The 17,041-nt window shown below is 42.6% G+C and overlaps 1 protein-coding gene across 4 annotated transcripts in view; it reads left to right on the top strand.

Moving 5' to 3' along the window:
• Positions 1–17,041, top strand: part of Ak7 (adenylate kinase 7) — a 63,349-nt gene that overhangs the window by 36,687 nt on the left and 9,621 nt on the right. For 2 of the 4 annotated variants that reach the window (XM_076849687.2, XM_076849685.2), the window contains 4 exons: positions 5,102–5,230; positions 6,009–6,138; positions 13,650–13,778; positions 15,399–15,467. In XM_076849687.2, coding sequence (XP_076705802.2) covers positions 5,102–5,230; positions 6,009–6,138; positions 13,650–13,778; positions 15,399–15,467 — 457 coding nt within the window. The remainder of the gene's footprint in view (positions 1–5,101; positions 5,231–6,008; positions 6,139–13,649; positions 13,779–15,398; positions 15,468–17,041) is intronic. The other 2 variants (XM_076849686.2, XM_076849688.2) reach the window with 2 other exon arrangements.

Raw genomic sequence — 17,041 nt, 5'->3', positions numbered from 1 at the left:
TTCCCTCCTCCCTTACCCTCCTCCCCTTCCTCTACTGGTCTTCCAGTTATTTATTTATTTATGCTTTATAAATATACATAAAGGTGGAATTCACTGTGATACTTTCACACACACACACACAGCGTAGTTTGGCCAATTTCATTCTGTAATTCCTCCCTTTCCTCATCCCTCCTCCTCTCCCCTTAGTCCCCTTCTCTGCTCCACTGATCTCCCCTCTGTTTTGTGGAATCTGTCCTCCCTTTCCCCCCTTGTTTTGCTCCAGCTTCTGCATATGAGAGAAAACATTTGACCCTTGACTTTCTAGGTCTGGCTTATTTCACTCAGCATGACGTTCTCCAGTTCCATTCATTTACCAGCAAATGTCATAATTTCATTCTTCTTTATGGCTCAGTAAAACTCCACTGTGTATTTATATCACATTTTTAAAAGATATTTATTTTTTAGTTATAGTTGGACACAACACCTTTATTTTACTTATTTATTTTATGTGGTGCTGAGGTGGAACCCAGGGCCTCGCACCTGCCGGGCAACTGCTCTACCGCTGAACCACACCCCAGCTTTCACATTTTCTTTATTCATTTATCTTTATTCATTTATCTGTTGTGCACCTGGACTGGTTCCATAATTTGGTTTTTATTAATTGCACTGCTATAAACATTAAATGTTCCTGTATCACTATAGTATATGTTGATTTTAGTTCTTTTGGACAAACACCAAGAAATGGGATAGCTGGGTCATATGGTAGTTCCATTCCTAGTCTTTTGAGGAATCTCCATTCTGCTTTCTGAAGTGGTTATATTAATTTGCAGTCCCACCAGTAATGTATGGCTGTATCTTTTCCCCATGTCCTCTCCACCATTTATTATTATCTGTATTCTTGATGATTGCCATTCTAACTGGAGTGTAATGTAGTTTTGATTTGCATTTTCCTGACTACTGGGAACATTTTTTCACATTTTTGTTGGCCATTTGTTTTCTTCTTTTGAGAAATGTCTGTGTAGTTCTTTACCAGATTATTGTTTGGGTTATTTCATTTCTTGGGTGTTAAGTTTTCGAGTTCTTTATATATTCTGGATATTAATTCCCTTTTGGATATTAATTCTCTGCAAGAAGTAGCTGGCAAAGATCTTCTCACAGTCTGTAGGCTCTCTCTTTGGGCACTCATTTCCTTTGCTTACAGAAACTTTTTAATTTGCTGACATCCCACTTTTTGGTTCTTAGTTGTATTTCTTGAGCTTTAGGAGTCTTGTTAAGGAAGCCGATGCCTACACCAATTCATTGACCCTGGGTTTTCTTCTAGCAATTGCAAAGTTTCTGGTCTAATTCCTAATTCTTTAATCCATGTTGATTTGACTTTTGTACAAGGTGAGAGAGGGATCTAGTTTCATTCTTCTACCTAAGGATATCCAGTTTTCCCAGCATCATTTGTTAAAAAGGCTGTCTTTTCTCCAATATGTATTTTTGGCACATTTGTCGAATGTCAGATGACTGTCACTATGTGGATTTGTGTCTGTGTCTTCTCTTCTATTCCATTGGTCCTTGTGTCTCTTGTGTTACTAGAGCTCTGAAGATGATTGAGGTCAGGTGTCGTGGTGTCTCCTGTGTCCCTCCTCCTGCTCAGGACTGCTTTGGCTATTCTTGGTCTTTCATACTTCCACATGAATTTTAAGACTGTTTTTGTTGTTGTTGTTGTTTTTATTCTAGTTCTGTGAAGGATGTCATTGGTACTTTGTGCGGAGTGCATTGAATGTGTATATTGATTTTGGTAATGTGTCCATTTTAACAATATTAATTCTATCTATCCAAGAACATGGGGAGGGGTCTTTCCATCTTCTAAGGTCTTCTTTAGTTTATTTCTGCAGTATTCTAGTTTTCATTATAGAAGTATTTCACCTCCTTTGTTCGATTTATTCCCAAGTGTTTATTTTTTTTGAGGTTATTGTGAATGGGATATTTTTCTTGATTTCTTTCCCAGGAGATTCATTATTGGAATATAGGAAAGTTATTGATTTACCAGTGTTGATCTTGTGTGTCCTGCTATTTTGTGAATTCATCAGCTCTAGAAGTTTTTTTTTCCCCACATAATCAATGTTTTAAGGTAGTTTTTTGTTTTTGTGATGCTGGGAACTAAACTCAGAGCCTCATGTTCAGATAGGTACTCTTATCTCTACATTATAGATGAGGAAACTGGGGTTCAGAGAGATGAAGCAACATCTTCAAGGTCCCACAACTACTCAGGGATTCAAACTTAGGATGCAGACTTAGTAAGAATCGTCTCATTTCACCACAGTGCCTCTACACCTCCGCTCAGTAGTCAGATAAATGCAGCACCTGCCCAAATCGTTGGGCTAATCCCAGGGAAGTGTTCTAAAGATGAAAGTAGGTCATTCGTAAGAAAATGCTTTGAAACTGTAAAATAGCCTGTGAGTAAAAAGTGTCACCATTATCACAATTACTGTTCATGGAAAGCTGCAGCTAAGCAAGCGTGGTGTTCCCATGGTACCCTAAGAACCACGATCTCACAGTTAAGATAAGTAAAAGATACTCCACAGGGCATGGTAGCTTGTGCTGCTGGTGTCATTTGGGAGGCTAAGGCAGGAGGATCATTTGAACCCAAGGGTTTGGGGCCAGGTTGGGCTGCAAAGCAGGACCTGTCTCTTAAGAAAAAAAAAAAAAAAACTTAGCAGAAGAAATAATGATCCCTGTAAGTATCTGCATTCCCTGATGGGGAGATAATCCTGAGGCAGTGCCCAGCCAGCCCTAGGTGTTAGACAGTGTTTTCCTCTGGAGGTCAATTGTAAACCAGCAGCACGAGCTTAGAGATACGACAAGACACTTTAAAGAGACCATATGGTTTCTGATTAGCAAGACTGCACAGAATATGATAGAAGGAATAGTGTATCTAAAAACTAAACAGAGGCTGGTGGTGGGTAGAGCTCTTGCCTAGCATCCTCAAGGCCCTGGTTTCCACCTCCAGCACCTCAAAATTTAAAAAAAAAAAAAAAAAAACTAGACAAAGTCTATCCATCCCTGGGCACTGGCTAACAGCATAGAATAGGAAGCTGCCAGGCCCGGCATAGGAAGCATTCGGCCAGCAGCATCCCAGCCTCCATCCAGAACGGGGTCTCACGCCATGCCCTCCCATGACCCCAGCTCCTCTAGCAAGGCTGGGTGACCACTGCTGCAGAGACACACAGAGGAAGCCACTCAACAGGCAGCTCATCCCACTCCCCTTGTTCTGATCAATGTTCAGCAAGCAAACCTGGGCCGATTTGGCTGCCGTGCTTATCTGCTCTAGGGGAGGACAGTGCCAGTCCTGTGGACTTGGAGCATTCCGAGTTCTGTGGCAGCCGTGCTTCTCCTTATAAGTAGATGAGTGACCAGATGCAGAAGCTAGAGGGAAATAAAGGAAAGGGGCGGAGGCCTAGTATATAGTGAAGGTAAAGGGAAGAGCAGTAATGGAGGAGGAGGAGTCGGAGAGGGGAGCAGAGGGTGGGGAAGGGGAGGCAACGAGGATGAATTCTTTAAAAATGTATTGTATGCATACACAAATATGCCACGGGGATTTTACCTTTATGCATAAATAAAAGGAATTGATCAGATATAAATAAATAGATGAACAAGCACAAGGAAGCGAGTAGAGTAGAGAAAGGAGCACGGGGAAGGGGAGGGAAGGAAAATGGGGAGGGAAAAGGAGGGATAGTGACTGAAATCTCATCCCACGCGGGTCTGAGTCTGTCCAGATGAACCCAGCTACCGTGTGTAACTATAAAGCTCTAATAAAAAATCAAATAAAGACAACATCTTATATGCTATCAGTACTAAAACAGTGAAAGTTCATTTGCTATTAAAAAGAAGTTAGATATAATAATTAGGGATTTGTGCCTATAGTATTTACCAATTTATAAAATCAGATATTAAAATCAAAATTATATATAAAAAGTGAGTGAATTGCTTCCTGTTTCATACCTGGCTGGATAAGGTGAGCCCACCCAAGGGACAGGATCCATCCTGTGTACATGGTCAGTGAGGCACATAAACCTGCCCAGCTGACAACTGGGCCTCAGGCCTTGGCGACTGCACCCAGACCATCCAGGGGCCCAGTCTTGCCCTCAGGACTGACTCTGGCGTTGCCCCCCCTACTCCTGCCTCCCTCCTGCCTGCCGTCTTGGTGAAATCTGTCATTACTCTGCACACAGATATCCCACCCATGGAAATTCTTTTCATGGGCATGATTTTAAATTTTACCTTGCAAACACTGGGCCTCAGTTTCACAACTATTTGAACTATTTTGAAAGAAATGAATACTTACTACTGATATTTTTATATCTGTTAGAAGTAAACGTTTACTCATTGGTTATGAATGCCACAGAGCTTCAATAGCATTCATGCAAGTTTTTCAGTAGAATAAATGGTGTTTTATTTTGATAAGTGTATTTTTAAAAATCAGAGTAGAGAACTGTTTTATAAATAAAAAGTAATATTCAGGCAAAGAGGCAGGCCCCTTGTGCACTGGAATGGAGATTCTTGTGGGATTACTTTGCTGTGGTTGTGATCCTGACAGTGGCGCATACAGATGAGGCGGGTAGCACCCGATGCCTAAGCACTTACTGTTTCGTCCGTTTGGGATGTTTCTGGGGGAATCTTCGAGTGTCGTATCCCCCAGGACCAGGTCGGTACGTGTAGTAGATGCTATTAAATCCCTGCTGAGGGCTGGGGATGTGGCTCAAGCGGTAGCGCGCTTGTCTGGCATGCGTGCAGCCCGGGTTCGATCCTCAGCACCACATACCAACAAAGATGTTGTGTCTGCCGATAACTAAAAAAATAAAGAAATATTTAAAAAAAAAAAAAAAAAAGAAATTTAAAATAAATAAATAAATAAATAAATCCCTGCTGAAGGGATGAACCTGAACCAGGACACGAACCCCTCAGACGCTTTCAGGATGACCCAGCATGACCATGATGGCAGGGCCTGGAGGCAGAGGCTCTGGAGTCTCTATGGAGGAAGGAGCTTCAGTCCTGAGACTGAAGAAGGCACACCCCTGAATGTGTAGCCCCAGATCATTCAGACTCACTGTGTGTTCTCTGTTCTCCTTTCCAGCCAATCAAGATTTGTATCCTTGGTCCTCCTGCCGTGGGAAAATCCAGTATTGCTGAAGAGCTGGCCAAGCATTACAAACTACATCACATCAAAATAAAGGATGTGATTTCCGAAGCCATAGCAAAACTGGTAACATTCTAAACTACTTTATTGGGGATTTTTAAGTTTAAAAGATGCTTTTCTGAGTGCTGTAATATACTAGCAACTAATTTTACCTGTCAAAGAGATTTGTTCTTCTTAATTGGATTTTGGTTTTGGCCCCGGTTATGAAAACCCAGACTCCCGTGGGGCTTTCCTCAGTGAAACAGAAGCATCTTTCATGGATTGTCCTTGAAATTTAGTCGGCCTCCCGCTCTTGCTCAAAGTGTATCTTGTCTGCTCTCTGCTGACTGGAATACTATTAAGCTTTTTGTTTTTTGCTTTTCATTCTTGCAGTATGTTTCTCAGGATGTTATCAAACCTTAACTGCTTTTCATCATTTTATTGGAAATGGTAGCTACTGAGAAAATTTTCCAGAAGTGATTTCTAAAAGTCCTTTTTTCTTCGTCTGGTGCTGGATGTTGAACCCAAGTCCTCCGTCCACTGATTTACGCCCCAGCCTAAAGTCTTGATTTCTACAAAATACGTTTCCTTCAAGTAAGATACAACCAAATACCTTAGAAAGGACTTGACTCTTAGGCAATTTTGGCATTAGCACAGAAATATATTCTCCTAAAAGCAGAGTAGGAAAGACCTTGAGTCTCCCATACATTGATGTAGACAAACATATTTGACAAACCTTTGCATGGTCACTGACTATATTCCTGATTTGGGCACCAGCCATTCTCCAGGATCGCTGGGCAATTGATTTGTGAGGAGCAAAGCAAAGCAGAGCCCTGTCCAATTTGAACATCCCTGTGGTCTGCAGGAGGCTATTGTTGCACCTAAGGAGGTAGGGGATGGAGAAGACGAGGGCGAGGAGGAAGAGGAGGAGGAGAATGTGGAGGATGCTCAGGAGCTCTTGGATGGCATCAAGGAAAGCATGGAGCAGAACGCAGGTGAGGCCGCAGCACACAGCTTGCCAATGGTGACTGCTTTTCACATCTGGTTTTAAAAGACTACCTGTTTGCTTCTGAAAGTGAAGCACTCCAGAAGTTATGATAACAACAAAGAAAATTCATTTCTAATCTCACCTCCCAGGGAGAAAAACATCATTGTCAACATTTTGGTGACTGTCTGAAAATAGGATGGGAAAGAACTTTCTAAGTTAAAAAAAAAAATCATAAACTAGTGGGTAGCTCAGTGGTAGAGCACTTACTTAAGAGATGCTGGGCCCCGATTTGGTTCTTATCACCACACACAAAATTCAAATGTCTGTTCATATATATTTTATAGGTATCAAACATCATTAATCAGAAAGCAAAGGACAAACCAAGAAAACAAATAATTGCCACCAATAAAATAAGTGATTTTATTAATATATAAAATACCAGGCTGGGATTGTGGCTTAGTGGTAGAGCACTTGCCTAGCATGTATGAGGCACTGGGTTCAATTCTCAGCACTGCCTATAAATAAATAAAATAAAGGTCCATTGACAACTAAGAAAAATATTTTTTAAAAATTTATAAAATACTCAGGCAAACTAATAGAAAAATCTTTAAATTCTGCTGGGCACTGTGGCACATGCCTGTAATTCCAGCAACTTGGGAGACTGAGGCAGGAAGATTGCAGATTGAGGACAGCCTTGGCAACTTAGGGAGACCCTGTCTCAAAATCAAAACTAAAAACTGTTGGGGATGTAGCTCAGAGGTGGAGTACTAGCTTAGGCCCCATGGAGCCCGGGGCTCCGCCCCAATACTACCACCAGAAAAAGAAAAAAAAAAAACCCATTAAACTCAATAAGAAAAATGGATGAATAACATGAACCAATAATTCATGTAGGAAGAAATAAAGTTTTCTTGTTCAGTTGATAATTAGTTATTAACCAGTTTATTGAACCAACTAATCACAGTAAGGTGTTTTATTTCTTTGTTTATTTTTAATTATTGCTCGGGGGTGATGCTGAAGGGAAATCGAAGAATCGGGTAAATGAGAAATGAAAGATGGAGACCAGGCAGAGGTACACAAGAGAGTTTATTTGTCAGAGCTGACAAATAAAGGCCATCTCTCTATATCGGAAAGAGGCAAAACAGGCTTGGGTTCCCAGACTTTTATAGGGCAGGCTCAGGAATAAGAGCCTTGTGGGTCCTAATGAAGGTAGTTAAGGGTTGGGTTGGTATGAGGGAGTGGTGAGCTTTCTCAGAAATGCCCTTGCACAGAAAAGCAAAACTTTTTCCTTAAAATGGCAGCTGCCACTTAAGATGGCCATCCAGATGCTAAGCAAGGACTTCACAGGGGCGGTTTCTGGGTATCAAATCCAGGGTCCCCAGCATGCCACATGCTAGGCAAGCACTTTACCACTGAGGCACATTTCCAGACCAGAGGGTTTCTGTTTAAACTTAAACTCTGGATTCATTCTTTCCCCACCCTTGGCTGGAATTCCAGGCCTGTCCTCTTGCAACTCTCAGATAAGAAGCCAGTTTACTCCTGCTCTAAGTCCTTGACAATCAAATTTTCACAAACTGGATTTTGAACCAGTTATCTCTAGGGGATCTTGCTACCCAGCAGGAAAGCAGAAAACCTTTTCATTTTTATACTCAGACAATTGAGACCCTCCTTCCAGCCATCACTGTCGAGTGTCTAGAGAGCGGTCCAGGAAGTACGACTGGTAGGGGCTGGTGGGGCGTCTAATCAGAGCTCCGGCCCTCCTCTCCACCACCTTTGTTTTCTTTCCTCTCCCTACTCCGCCCCTCTTACTGGTGGCTGTTTCTGATCCTCCAGGGTTGAGCTGGGGCCGTGGAGCCTGGGGAAGGTGGGGGGATACAACAGAGGCATCTGTGGCCACTCAGGTGGGAGCCGTGCTGGATAATGGCGCCTCATGCTCCTCCCTGCATCAGAACCCAGCCGTGTTGGGTTCTGCTGAGTCTGCACTGGTACCCATCCACTGCATGCCCTGGGGCACAGGACCTGACTGCCCTCCACAGCCATCCAGAGATGTCCTCTGGCTCCTTTGTCCCAAGGTGCTCCTCTTTCCAGCCCAGCTCCCCCTTGGCTGGGGACCCAGTTTCCCTGTCCTGACTTCATTGCATGCCCTAGGGTCAGTATTGCCACCTCCCTTGTGGGATGTGTGACAGTGCAGGGTATTCAGCCAGCCTGAGCACGGTCCCCTCTTATCCCTGACTCTTCCTCCTTAGTTTGTTGTGCCCCCTTCCACTTTAAAGTCGCTAGTCTCTTCCTGCCTTGCTCTGAGCCCAGGTCCCGGGTACTTCTCCTCTTCTCCCAGGCTGGTTCCAGCTGGTGGAGAAAGTGGTTTTGGATGCTGATCCTGAGCAACCACTTAAGCCAGCTGCCTGTCTGAGTCAGCTTCTGCTCTAGCATGGCTGGTTCTGGAGGAAACGGGATTCGGATTCCAGGAAAAGTTCCCAGAGGAAAGCAAAGGAACACAGAAAACACAGATTAATACTTAAGATACAGCATTGCCTCTGGCTTGCCACAAGGCATTTGGGAGGTGACACTCTAGTTTTAGAGCTCGAGAGTTCTGGCATTCACCTTTTGGGGGAGGGGGAAAGCCCTCAAGATAAGACATTCCACAGTGAGAACACTGAGGGGGGAGATCTGGCCGGCAAGGCCATGTTGAGGGGTGGAGGATGGAATTCTTAGTGATGAACAGGTGTATGTGGCCTTGTATACGCAAACCTTATGGCTGCATGGAAGGCCACAGACAGGGCGTGGGAGCAGTGAACTATGCCACCCCAGACTAACATTCAGGCTGACAGGACAGCCGACTGTTACTTATTGACAGAGACTTCATAATTGGTCTTTGCAAGGACTCAAAGACACTGTCTGCGTACTTAGCGAAACACAATAGTACAAAATACCAGCTGAGCTTTCTTCACGCCCAGGACAGACGTTATAGGACAGACGTTATCGGAGACAGTGCAGTAGCCAAGTCCCCAAGCTCAAGAAGGACCTGTTCCTGGCAGGAGACACCGTTCTTCCCCAGCTGCCAGAGAGGCCAAAGAGGCTGGTAGCCTCTGGCAAGAGATGCAGGAGCGATTGGGAGCAGGAGCGATTGGGAGCAGGGAAGTGGCCTTTGGAGAGGGCAGTGTGTAGAACAGCAAGCCACTGCCCTTCCCACATGGCACCCAATGCCAACCACTTCCTATGAGATGGGAATAGTTCATCCAGCCCTCTTAACTTTAGGGAGATTTCTTTCCTCAAGGTTATCCAAAAATCCTTCCTATTCATGTTTACCTGGAAGCCCTGTCATAGACCTTGATTATGTTTGAACAAAACAAGACCTTTGAACCCACCGCAGGGACGTGAGGCGAGCTCACTTTCCCCTCACATGACCGTTTGTCCTGTGGTTCCAAGGATCCTAGCGGTGTGATGTCACGGTCCTGCAGCGAGGCCCCTGGGCCCCTGGCAGAACTCTATGCCTGCTGCCCCAACAATGCAGCCAAAATGGGAACCGAAGTCCCTAAAGCACAGAGTGTGTTAGTTCTGGATTCGTTGTGTTCATCTCATCTATTTCAAAATGTGTGGGGTTATTAAGTCTAGGTAGTGGGATTTCCGGTGAGTTTGAAATAAAAAGGGAAGATCATTTGTAATTGTACAGCTTTGTAAATCTATACTGTGCATAGATAATTGGAAAACCTTGGCCTATAGCTCTCTTTAAATCCTGTTTTGAAAATTATGAATATGCATTAATATTTTAAATATTAGTGGAATTTAAAAGAAAAACAGTAGGTTGACATTTTAAAAGTTCCGGTAGGTCTGTACTCGTTCATTTCAAAGCAGAGAGGGGTCCAGTCACCATGGAAAACGGCATAGAGGTTCCTAAAGAAATGGAAAATAGAACCACCATTAGACCTAGCGATCGCTCTTCTGGCCATGTAACAAAAAGATCTAAACTCACCAGCTTGTGCAGATAGCTGCACTCCAGCAAACCTGGCAGCTCTGGTCACAAAAGCAGGATACGGGAGCAAACTCAGTGTCCATCTACAGCTGGATGGATAAAGAAAATGTGTTATATACACACATACATGCGTACGCCCCCCGCCCCCACACCAGAATTTTTTTCAGTCTTTGAAAAGGAGGAGATCCTGCCATTTGTCTTAACATGGATAAAACTGGAGGGCGTTAGGCCAAGAGAAATAAGCTCTGAAAAAAAAAAAAAAAAAAAAAAGCTTGCACATGGTATCACTTATTTGTGAAGTTTATTTTTAAAAGAGATCTAATTACAGATTTAGAGGATCAAACAGTGTAACCACTGGTGAAGATTAGGGTGGGGTGGGGATGGGGAGACATAGGTCAAGTGAAACAAAATCACAGTCTAGAGGTGGAAGGTGCCGCAGCACAAAGACTCCAGGCAGTGTGTTCTAGCAGGAATCTTTGTTGAGTAGCATTTCAGCAGCCCTGTCACAGGAAAGTAACCAGAAGATACACAGCAAGTCTGGTTCACTGCAGTAACCATCTTATTATCTATGTATCCCCTAGCAACACAGTTAGACCTCAGATATGCACATTAAAATTTATTTAAAATTAAAAATAAAGCAGACAGGAGAGATCACCTGCCCTGTAGCTCAACACTAGCCTAGGGAGGTGCTAGTTTTCTAGAATAAGGCCCTTGGGCTTGGCCCACCCAATCATGCCTCTAAAACATTCCATCATTACCAAAAACTATGTAAGAGGCCCCTTGTTGTTTACTGAAACCAGAAATGAATGGTAAAGCCCAGTGATTTAAATAAACAAGGGAGCTCTTGAAAGGAACCTCAGCTAGATTTCTGATTACGTGTTCTTATCATAATGATGCAAGTTTTGAAAACTGAGACTAGATTGCTTAAATAAAGCTGGTCTTTGAATGTTAGTGAATCCCTCGAAATTCTTACAATGGTTTTATTTCTTTGTACCACTGTAACCTTACTAAGAAGTATTGTAAACCCATTTGGAGGAATTTCATTATGTTAAATAACACCTTTAATCATTATTTTATCTTGGTCATAACACTTAAATTTCTGAAAGACACAATTATTTCCTGAATCCTTTACCATCTAATGATCTGTGTGACATTGAAAAGTAGAAGAAAGAAGAGATGTTTTAATTAGATCATTTTATTGTCCCTAGTAGGATACCAAAAGAGGCTAAAAGCTATTTTATATAAGCAACTCCCTGATAAACTGAAAGCGTTAGAAGGAACCGTGGAGATCTAACCTCGGGCTTGGCAAGCTTGCGTCGCTGTTAGACACGCTGTTAAGCAGTTGAAGGACTGGCTGTGTCCTGAGAGTGACAGCTGCTCAGATAACATGCTGTCATTTTACCACTGTGCCTTTTTAGAGCAGACTCCTCCCTCCTCAGGTCCACCTCCCAGCTTCCCGGAATCCTGCGTCCAGGGCTTGAGAGGGACCTGTGCACTGGGCCAAGTCAGAAAAGCCAGGCACAGAGGAAGTGAGGTGGGGGCACAGCCTTTTCTGCAGCAGCTCTAAAGGGAACAGTGCCTTTGAAAGTTGGGTCAAGTTTAATTATCATTCAAATCTAGCAGATATTTCCTGAGCAGTGTGTGTGTGTGTGTGTGTGTGTGTGTGTGTGTGTGTGTGTGTGTTGGGGGCACGTGCACTAGAGACTGAACCCAGGTCCTCATGCATGCCAAGCACAAACTCTGCTACTGAGATTTAGTTCCAGCCCAAGCACCTACTTTTATTTTTTTTTCTTTCCACATTTTTTATTGGTGCCTTATGGTTGTACATAATTACTTATTGTTACACATTCATACATGCACACAATATATAACAAGATAGCTTGGCCAATATCATTCCCCAGCACTTCCCCCACTGTCCCTTCCTCTCACCCCGTAGCCCCTTTCCTCTGCTGATCTCCCTTTGATTTTTTAGGAGATCCCTGCCTCCCCTACCTTTCCTTTCCTTTGTCCTCTCCAGTTTCCACATAGAGAAAACATGACCCTTGACCTTCTGGGTTTGGCTCATTTCTAACATAAAGGTCTCAAGTTCCATCCATTTTCCCGCAATTGACATAATTTCATTTTTCTTTTTGTCTGAATAAAACTGCATTGTGTATACATACATTTCCTTTATCCATTCATCCATTGATAGACCCCTGGGCTGGTTCCATCGCTTAGCTTTTGTGAATGGTGCTGCTACAAACATGGGGATGTGTGTATCCCTGCAGTAACATGACTTTGATCCTTTAGGATAAATACTGAGGAGTGGTACAGGTAGGTCACAGGGTGGTTCCATGCCTGGCCTTTAGAGGAACTTCCATACTGATTTCCTTAATGGTTATACTAATGTATAATCCCATCAATAGTGTAAAAGTGTTCCTTTTTACCCACATGCTCTCCAGCGTTTATTATTGTTTGTATTCTTGATGGCTGTTATTCTCACTGATGTGAGATGACATCTCAGTGTAGTTTTGATTTGCATTTCCCTAATTGCTAATGATGTTGAACATTTCTTCACATATTTGTTGGCCATTGTATTTCTTCTTTAGAGAAGTGTCTGTTTAATTCATTTTCCCATTTATTAATTGGATCAGATTTTTGGAGAGTGTAAATTTTGTGAGTTCTTTACATATTCTAGATATTAATGCTCTGTTGGAGGAGTAGCTAGCAAAGATAATCTCCCATTCTATAGATTCTCTCTTTACATTCCTATTGTTTCCTTTGCCAAGCACCTACTTTGTGTGTGGGGTTTTTTGTTTGTTTGTTTGTTTGTTTGTTTTTGTAGCAGGGATTGAACCCAGGAATCCTTGACTACTGAGTAACATCCCCACATCCCCAACCCTTTTTATTTTGAGACAGTGTCTTTCAAGTCACTTAGGACCTCGCTAAGTTGCAGAGGCTGGCCTTGAACTCAGGATCCTCTTGCCTCAGCCTCCTGAGCTGCTGGGATTACAGGTGTGTACCACCACACCTAGAGCCAAGCACCTACTTTTAATAAATCATGTGCTAGCAACATGAATGAACACTATCTCATTTAATTCTCACAACAGAAGCATTTATTATTGCATATTAGGATTACAGAAGTGTAATATTGAGATAAAAATTGGGAGAGCTGGACACAGAGGCACATGCCTGTAGTTCCAGATGAGGTCAAGGCAGGAGTCTCACTCTAGCTCAGGAGTTTGAGACCCCACCTCAACAAAAAAGTCTGTAAAACAAACAAACAAACAAACAAACAAACAAAAACCCCACCAGAACTGAGTAAAACTCCAAGTCTTATTCGGCTCTACCCAAAGTTGTGATTGCAAGACAGTTTTCAAAGCAGGCATGGATGTTTGCTTCTGTTCCTCTTACCGACAGCTCACTGCTATCCATTCATCTATCAAAACCACGTAACTTTTACTTTAAAAGGATCCCAATCACCCCTTTGACCACACAGTTCTTGAGGTAGTTTAGAACCTCATTCCCATGTAGTCCATGTTCCCCAGTAACATATTTTCTCTTTTTATCAGGTCGACTGGAAGATCAATATGTAATTAGATTTGTCAAAGAAAAGCTAAAATCTATGCCTTGTAGGAATCAAGGATACATTTTGGATGGATATCCAAAGACCTATGATCAAGCAAAAGATCTGTTCAATCGTAAGTTTTGAGTGTTTCCTATGTTTTGTGCATTTATATTTGGATAAATTGAAACCATATTGTTCACTCAATTAAATAAAGAAATATGGAGAGACTTTTACATTTGAATCTTGGCTCACCTTTTATTAAGTACATAGCTTTGTTTTTTGGTTAGTTTATTGATACTGTGGATTGAACCCAGAGGCATACTATAACTGAGTCACATCCCCAGATCTTTTTATTTTTTATTTTGAGATGAGGTCTGGCTAAATTGATCATGCTGGCCTGTGGTCCTTCTGCCTCAGCCTCCTTATTAGCTGATATAATACCTCCCAGGTAGCTAGCTGGGATTATAGGTGTGCACCACTGCACCCAGCCACAATGATTTTTTTTTTTTTTAAAACAGGGTCTTGCTAAATTGCTAAGGGCCTCACTAAGTTTTGAGGTTGGCTTTGAACTTGCAATCTTCCTGCCATAGGCTCCTAAATTGCTGGGATTACAGGTATCCACGGTACCCAGCCATAATAAGAAATTTTAGTGAATCATCATATTGTAGGTTTATGTGTTGATTTTTTCCTCATTTTATATTCATTGTAGAAGTTTTTTTTTAAAAAAAGTAGAATAATATAGGAAGAAAATTAAATACATGGGCAGAAGTCTAATGTGTTCAGTAATGGAAGGAGGACTTTGCCTTCTTGGGGTTGGTAGTGGTCTGGTGTACAGTTCCAGGAAACAAGCAAAACAATCCTTGTTATTCTGAGGCTTATGTTCCCCGTTGTCCAGTGTTAAATGTATGTTTTTGTCTTTGTTAGAAACAGATCAGCAATACAAAGATTCCTTGTTTTTATCACTGGTTTAATGTCTAGGGTCTTGTAGTTGTTGTTTTGGTGCTAGGGGTTGAGCCCAAGGGCACTCTCCTACTGATCCACACCTCCAGCCCTTCTTAGTTTTTATTCTGAGACAGGGTCTTGCTAGGTTGTCAGGCTGTCTGTTCTCTAACTTGCAATCTTCCCATCTCAGCCTTCTGAGTCACTTGAATTACAGACTGGCACCACCACACCCAGTTAGATGCATAGCTTTTAACTTTTTAAAAGTTTTTATGTCATTGTAGCATAAACACTTAACATGAGATCTACCCTCTTAATACATTCTTAAGTGCACAGTGCGTTATTGGTGACTCTTTGTCCTGTGTTGTTCAGCAGATCTCTAAAGCTTATTTATCTAACTGGACTAAAACTTTGTCTCCATTGATTGCTAATTCTCCTTCCCCACCTCCCCAGCCCAGCACAGCCCCCATTCCATGAATTTGACTATTTAAGATCCCTCATGTAAGTAAAATCACACAGGACTTTTTCTGTGACTGGCCCACTTCACTTAGCCTAATGTCCTTAAGGTTCGTCCACACTGCAGAAGTTTTCTTTTTCAAGGCTGAATAGCATTCCACTCTTTGTATGAACTACACTTTCTGTATCCATTCATCTATCAATTGATGTTTAGGTTGCAAGACTATTTCTGAACTACGTTGTCTATTGATGACTAGTTTTCATTAGTGTTTGCAAATTAAGATAGGATATTTAAGTTCTTGCTATGACCCTTAGTAATATGTTAATAAATGTTACTTCATATATTTTGTTCTATTAGAGGAAGATGAGGAGGAGGAGGAAGAAGTCAAAGGCAAAATGCTTCCCTTTGATAAATTAATTATACCTGGTAAGTTTAAGATATTTCTCCAAGATCACATTTAAATGAATGGTATTCAACATCTCTTGTGCCAAAACAATCTTTTTGAGTTTAATAAAATAGATATATTTGTAGGAAAAAATTAAAAGATACACACAAGCACAAACTTGGAAAGGAGAGAGTGTGCTAGGGGTAATATCAGAGACACTGAAGTTGTGAAATGGAGAGCAGTCCTGCTGCTCTCCCCTGTGACCAAGGACCCGGTAGCCAGTAGCTGTCCTGGTGAAGGTGTGGAACTGAGTCACCTGGCAAGCCTGGGCTACCGCAGCCCCTTCCCCCCTGTTTCTGGCGCCATGATGCCTTTATTTCCAAAGACCCTGTGACCCTGAGTGGAGACCATCAGGTGAGAGCCTTCCTGTTGGCCACTGACTTAAGGCGCAGCACTTCAATCCACGGTGTCTGGACACAGATGTCTCTCAGCGCACTGGAGATGGAAGCATAAACCACGTGTCCACCACAACAGGATTCGTAGAGCATGGGCAGGCACTTTGTGACCCTTTAAAAAGTTTTGTGGTCACTTTTAGATAGTTCGCATGACGTGAGTCATAGGGAGTCATTTTGAGTCATGTGATCAATAAAAGCAGCTATTTTCAGCAACTTACTTCAAGGTTGTAACTGAAAGGGCCTGCTAGCAGGCACCAAAGGGGTACAGTTGATAGCTGTAGTAATCTCTTCCCCTTGGTCTAGGCACAGCTGGCAGAGAAGCTTCTGGAAGCTCTGAGATCACCAGAAAGCGGTTATCCTCAGGGATGGATATTTATTGTCTGTCTGTGGGCTCTGCACCAATGGCAGAAACCCAAAATGCCAAAAGGAGGGGTTGTCTCAGATATGTCATTAATTTAGGTATACACCTTGGGAAAAAGTTAAAGAGTAAAATTGATATTTTTTGAATAACTAGAACTATCCTATTTATGAGACTTTAACACTCTGGGTAATATTCATTAATTTATTGCAAACTCCATAGTCAATCATAATGCTCTTGCTGAGGTAATGGATAAAATTCAGCTTGATTAACAGCTTCTCATGTGCCGCGTGAGATCTGAGCTGGGGAACCTTTTCACAGTGCCATGTGGCAGGAATGACACCCAGGTTTACCAGATCCAAAAGCCAAACCCCAGTTTACCTTTCTGAAAAAGGGAAGGGTTTCCATTCAAACTTGGTCTAGGCTGCATGGAACCTTTCTTGGGGTTTCTGTGGGAAAGCAAGGCAGACGAGAGGAAGCTCAGGGTTGGCTCGTTGGGGCCCAGAGGTGGTCTTTACTTGCCTGGCCCTGAGATGATTTGGGGCAGGGCAGAGACTGGCGTGGTATGAGAGTTAGGTCAAGTGGTGATGGCTTGCTGAGAGGGGCTTGCTCTCAAGTAAACCCATCTAGGGGTGCTGGCTCATCGTCTTCGTTCAGCAAAGAATTGAAGAGCAGGGTACAGAGATAGCAGGCAAGCAACAGGTTTATTGCAAAAGTGGTGACAGACTTCTCTATGGAAAAGGGGCCCAGAGCTTGGAGTCTGGTGGGGAATTTTGGCCTGTTCTTTTTATGGTCTCTGAAA

The sequence above is a fragment of the Callospermophilus lateralis genome, chromosome 3 (assembly GCF_048772815.1).
Source record: "Callospermophilus lateralis isolate mCalLat2 chromosome 3, mCalLat2.hap1, whole genome shotgun sequence".
Lineage (NCBI taxonomy): Eukaryota > Metazoa > Chordata > Mammalia > Rodentia > Sciuridae > Callospermophilus > Callospermophilus lateralis.
This window is presented reverse-complemented; position numbering and strand designations above follow the sequence as displayed.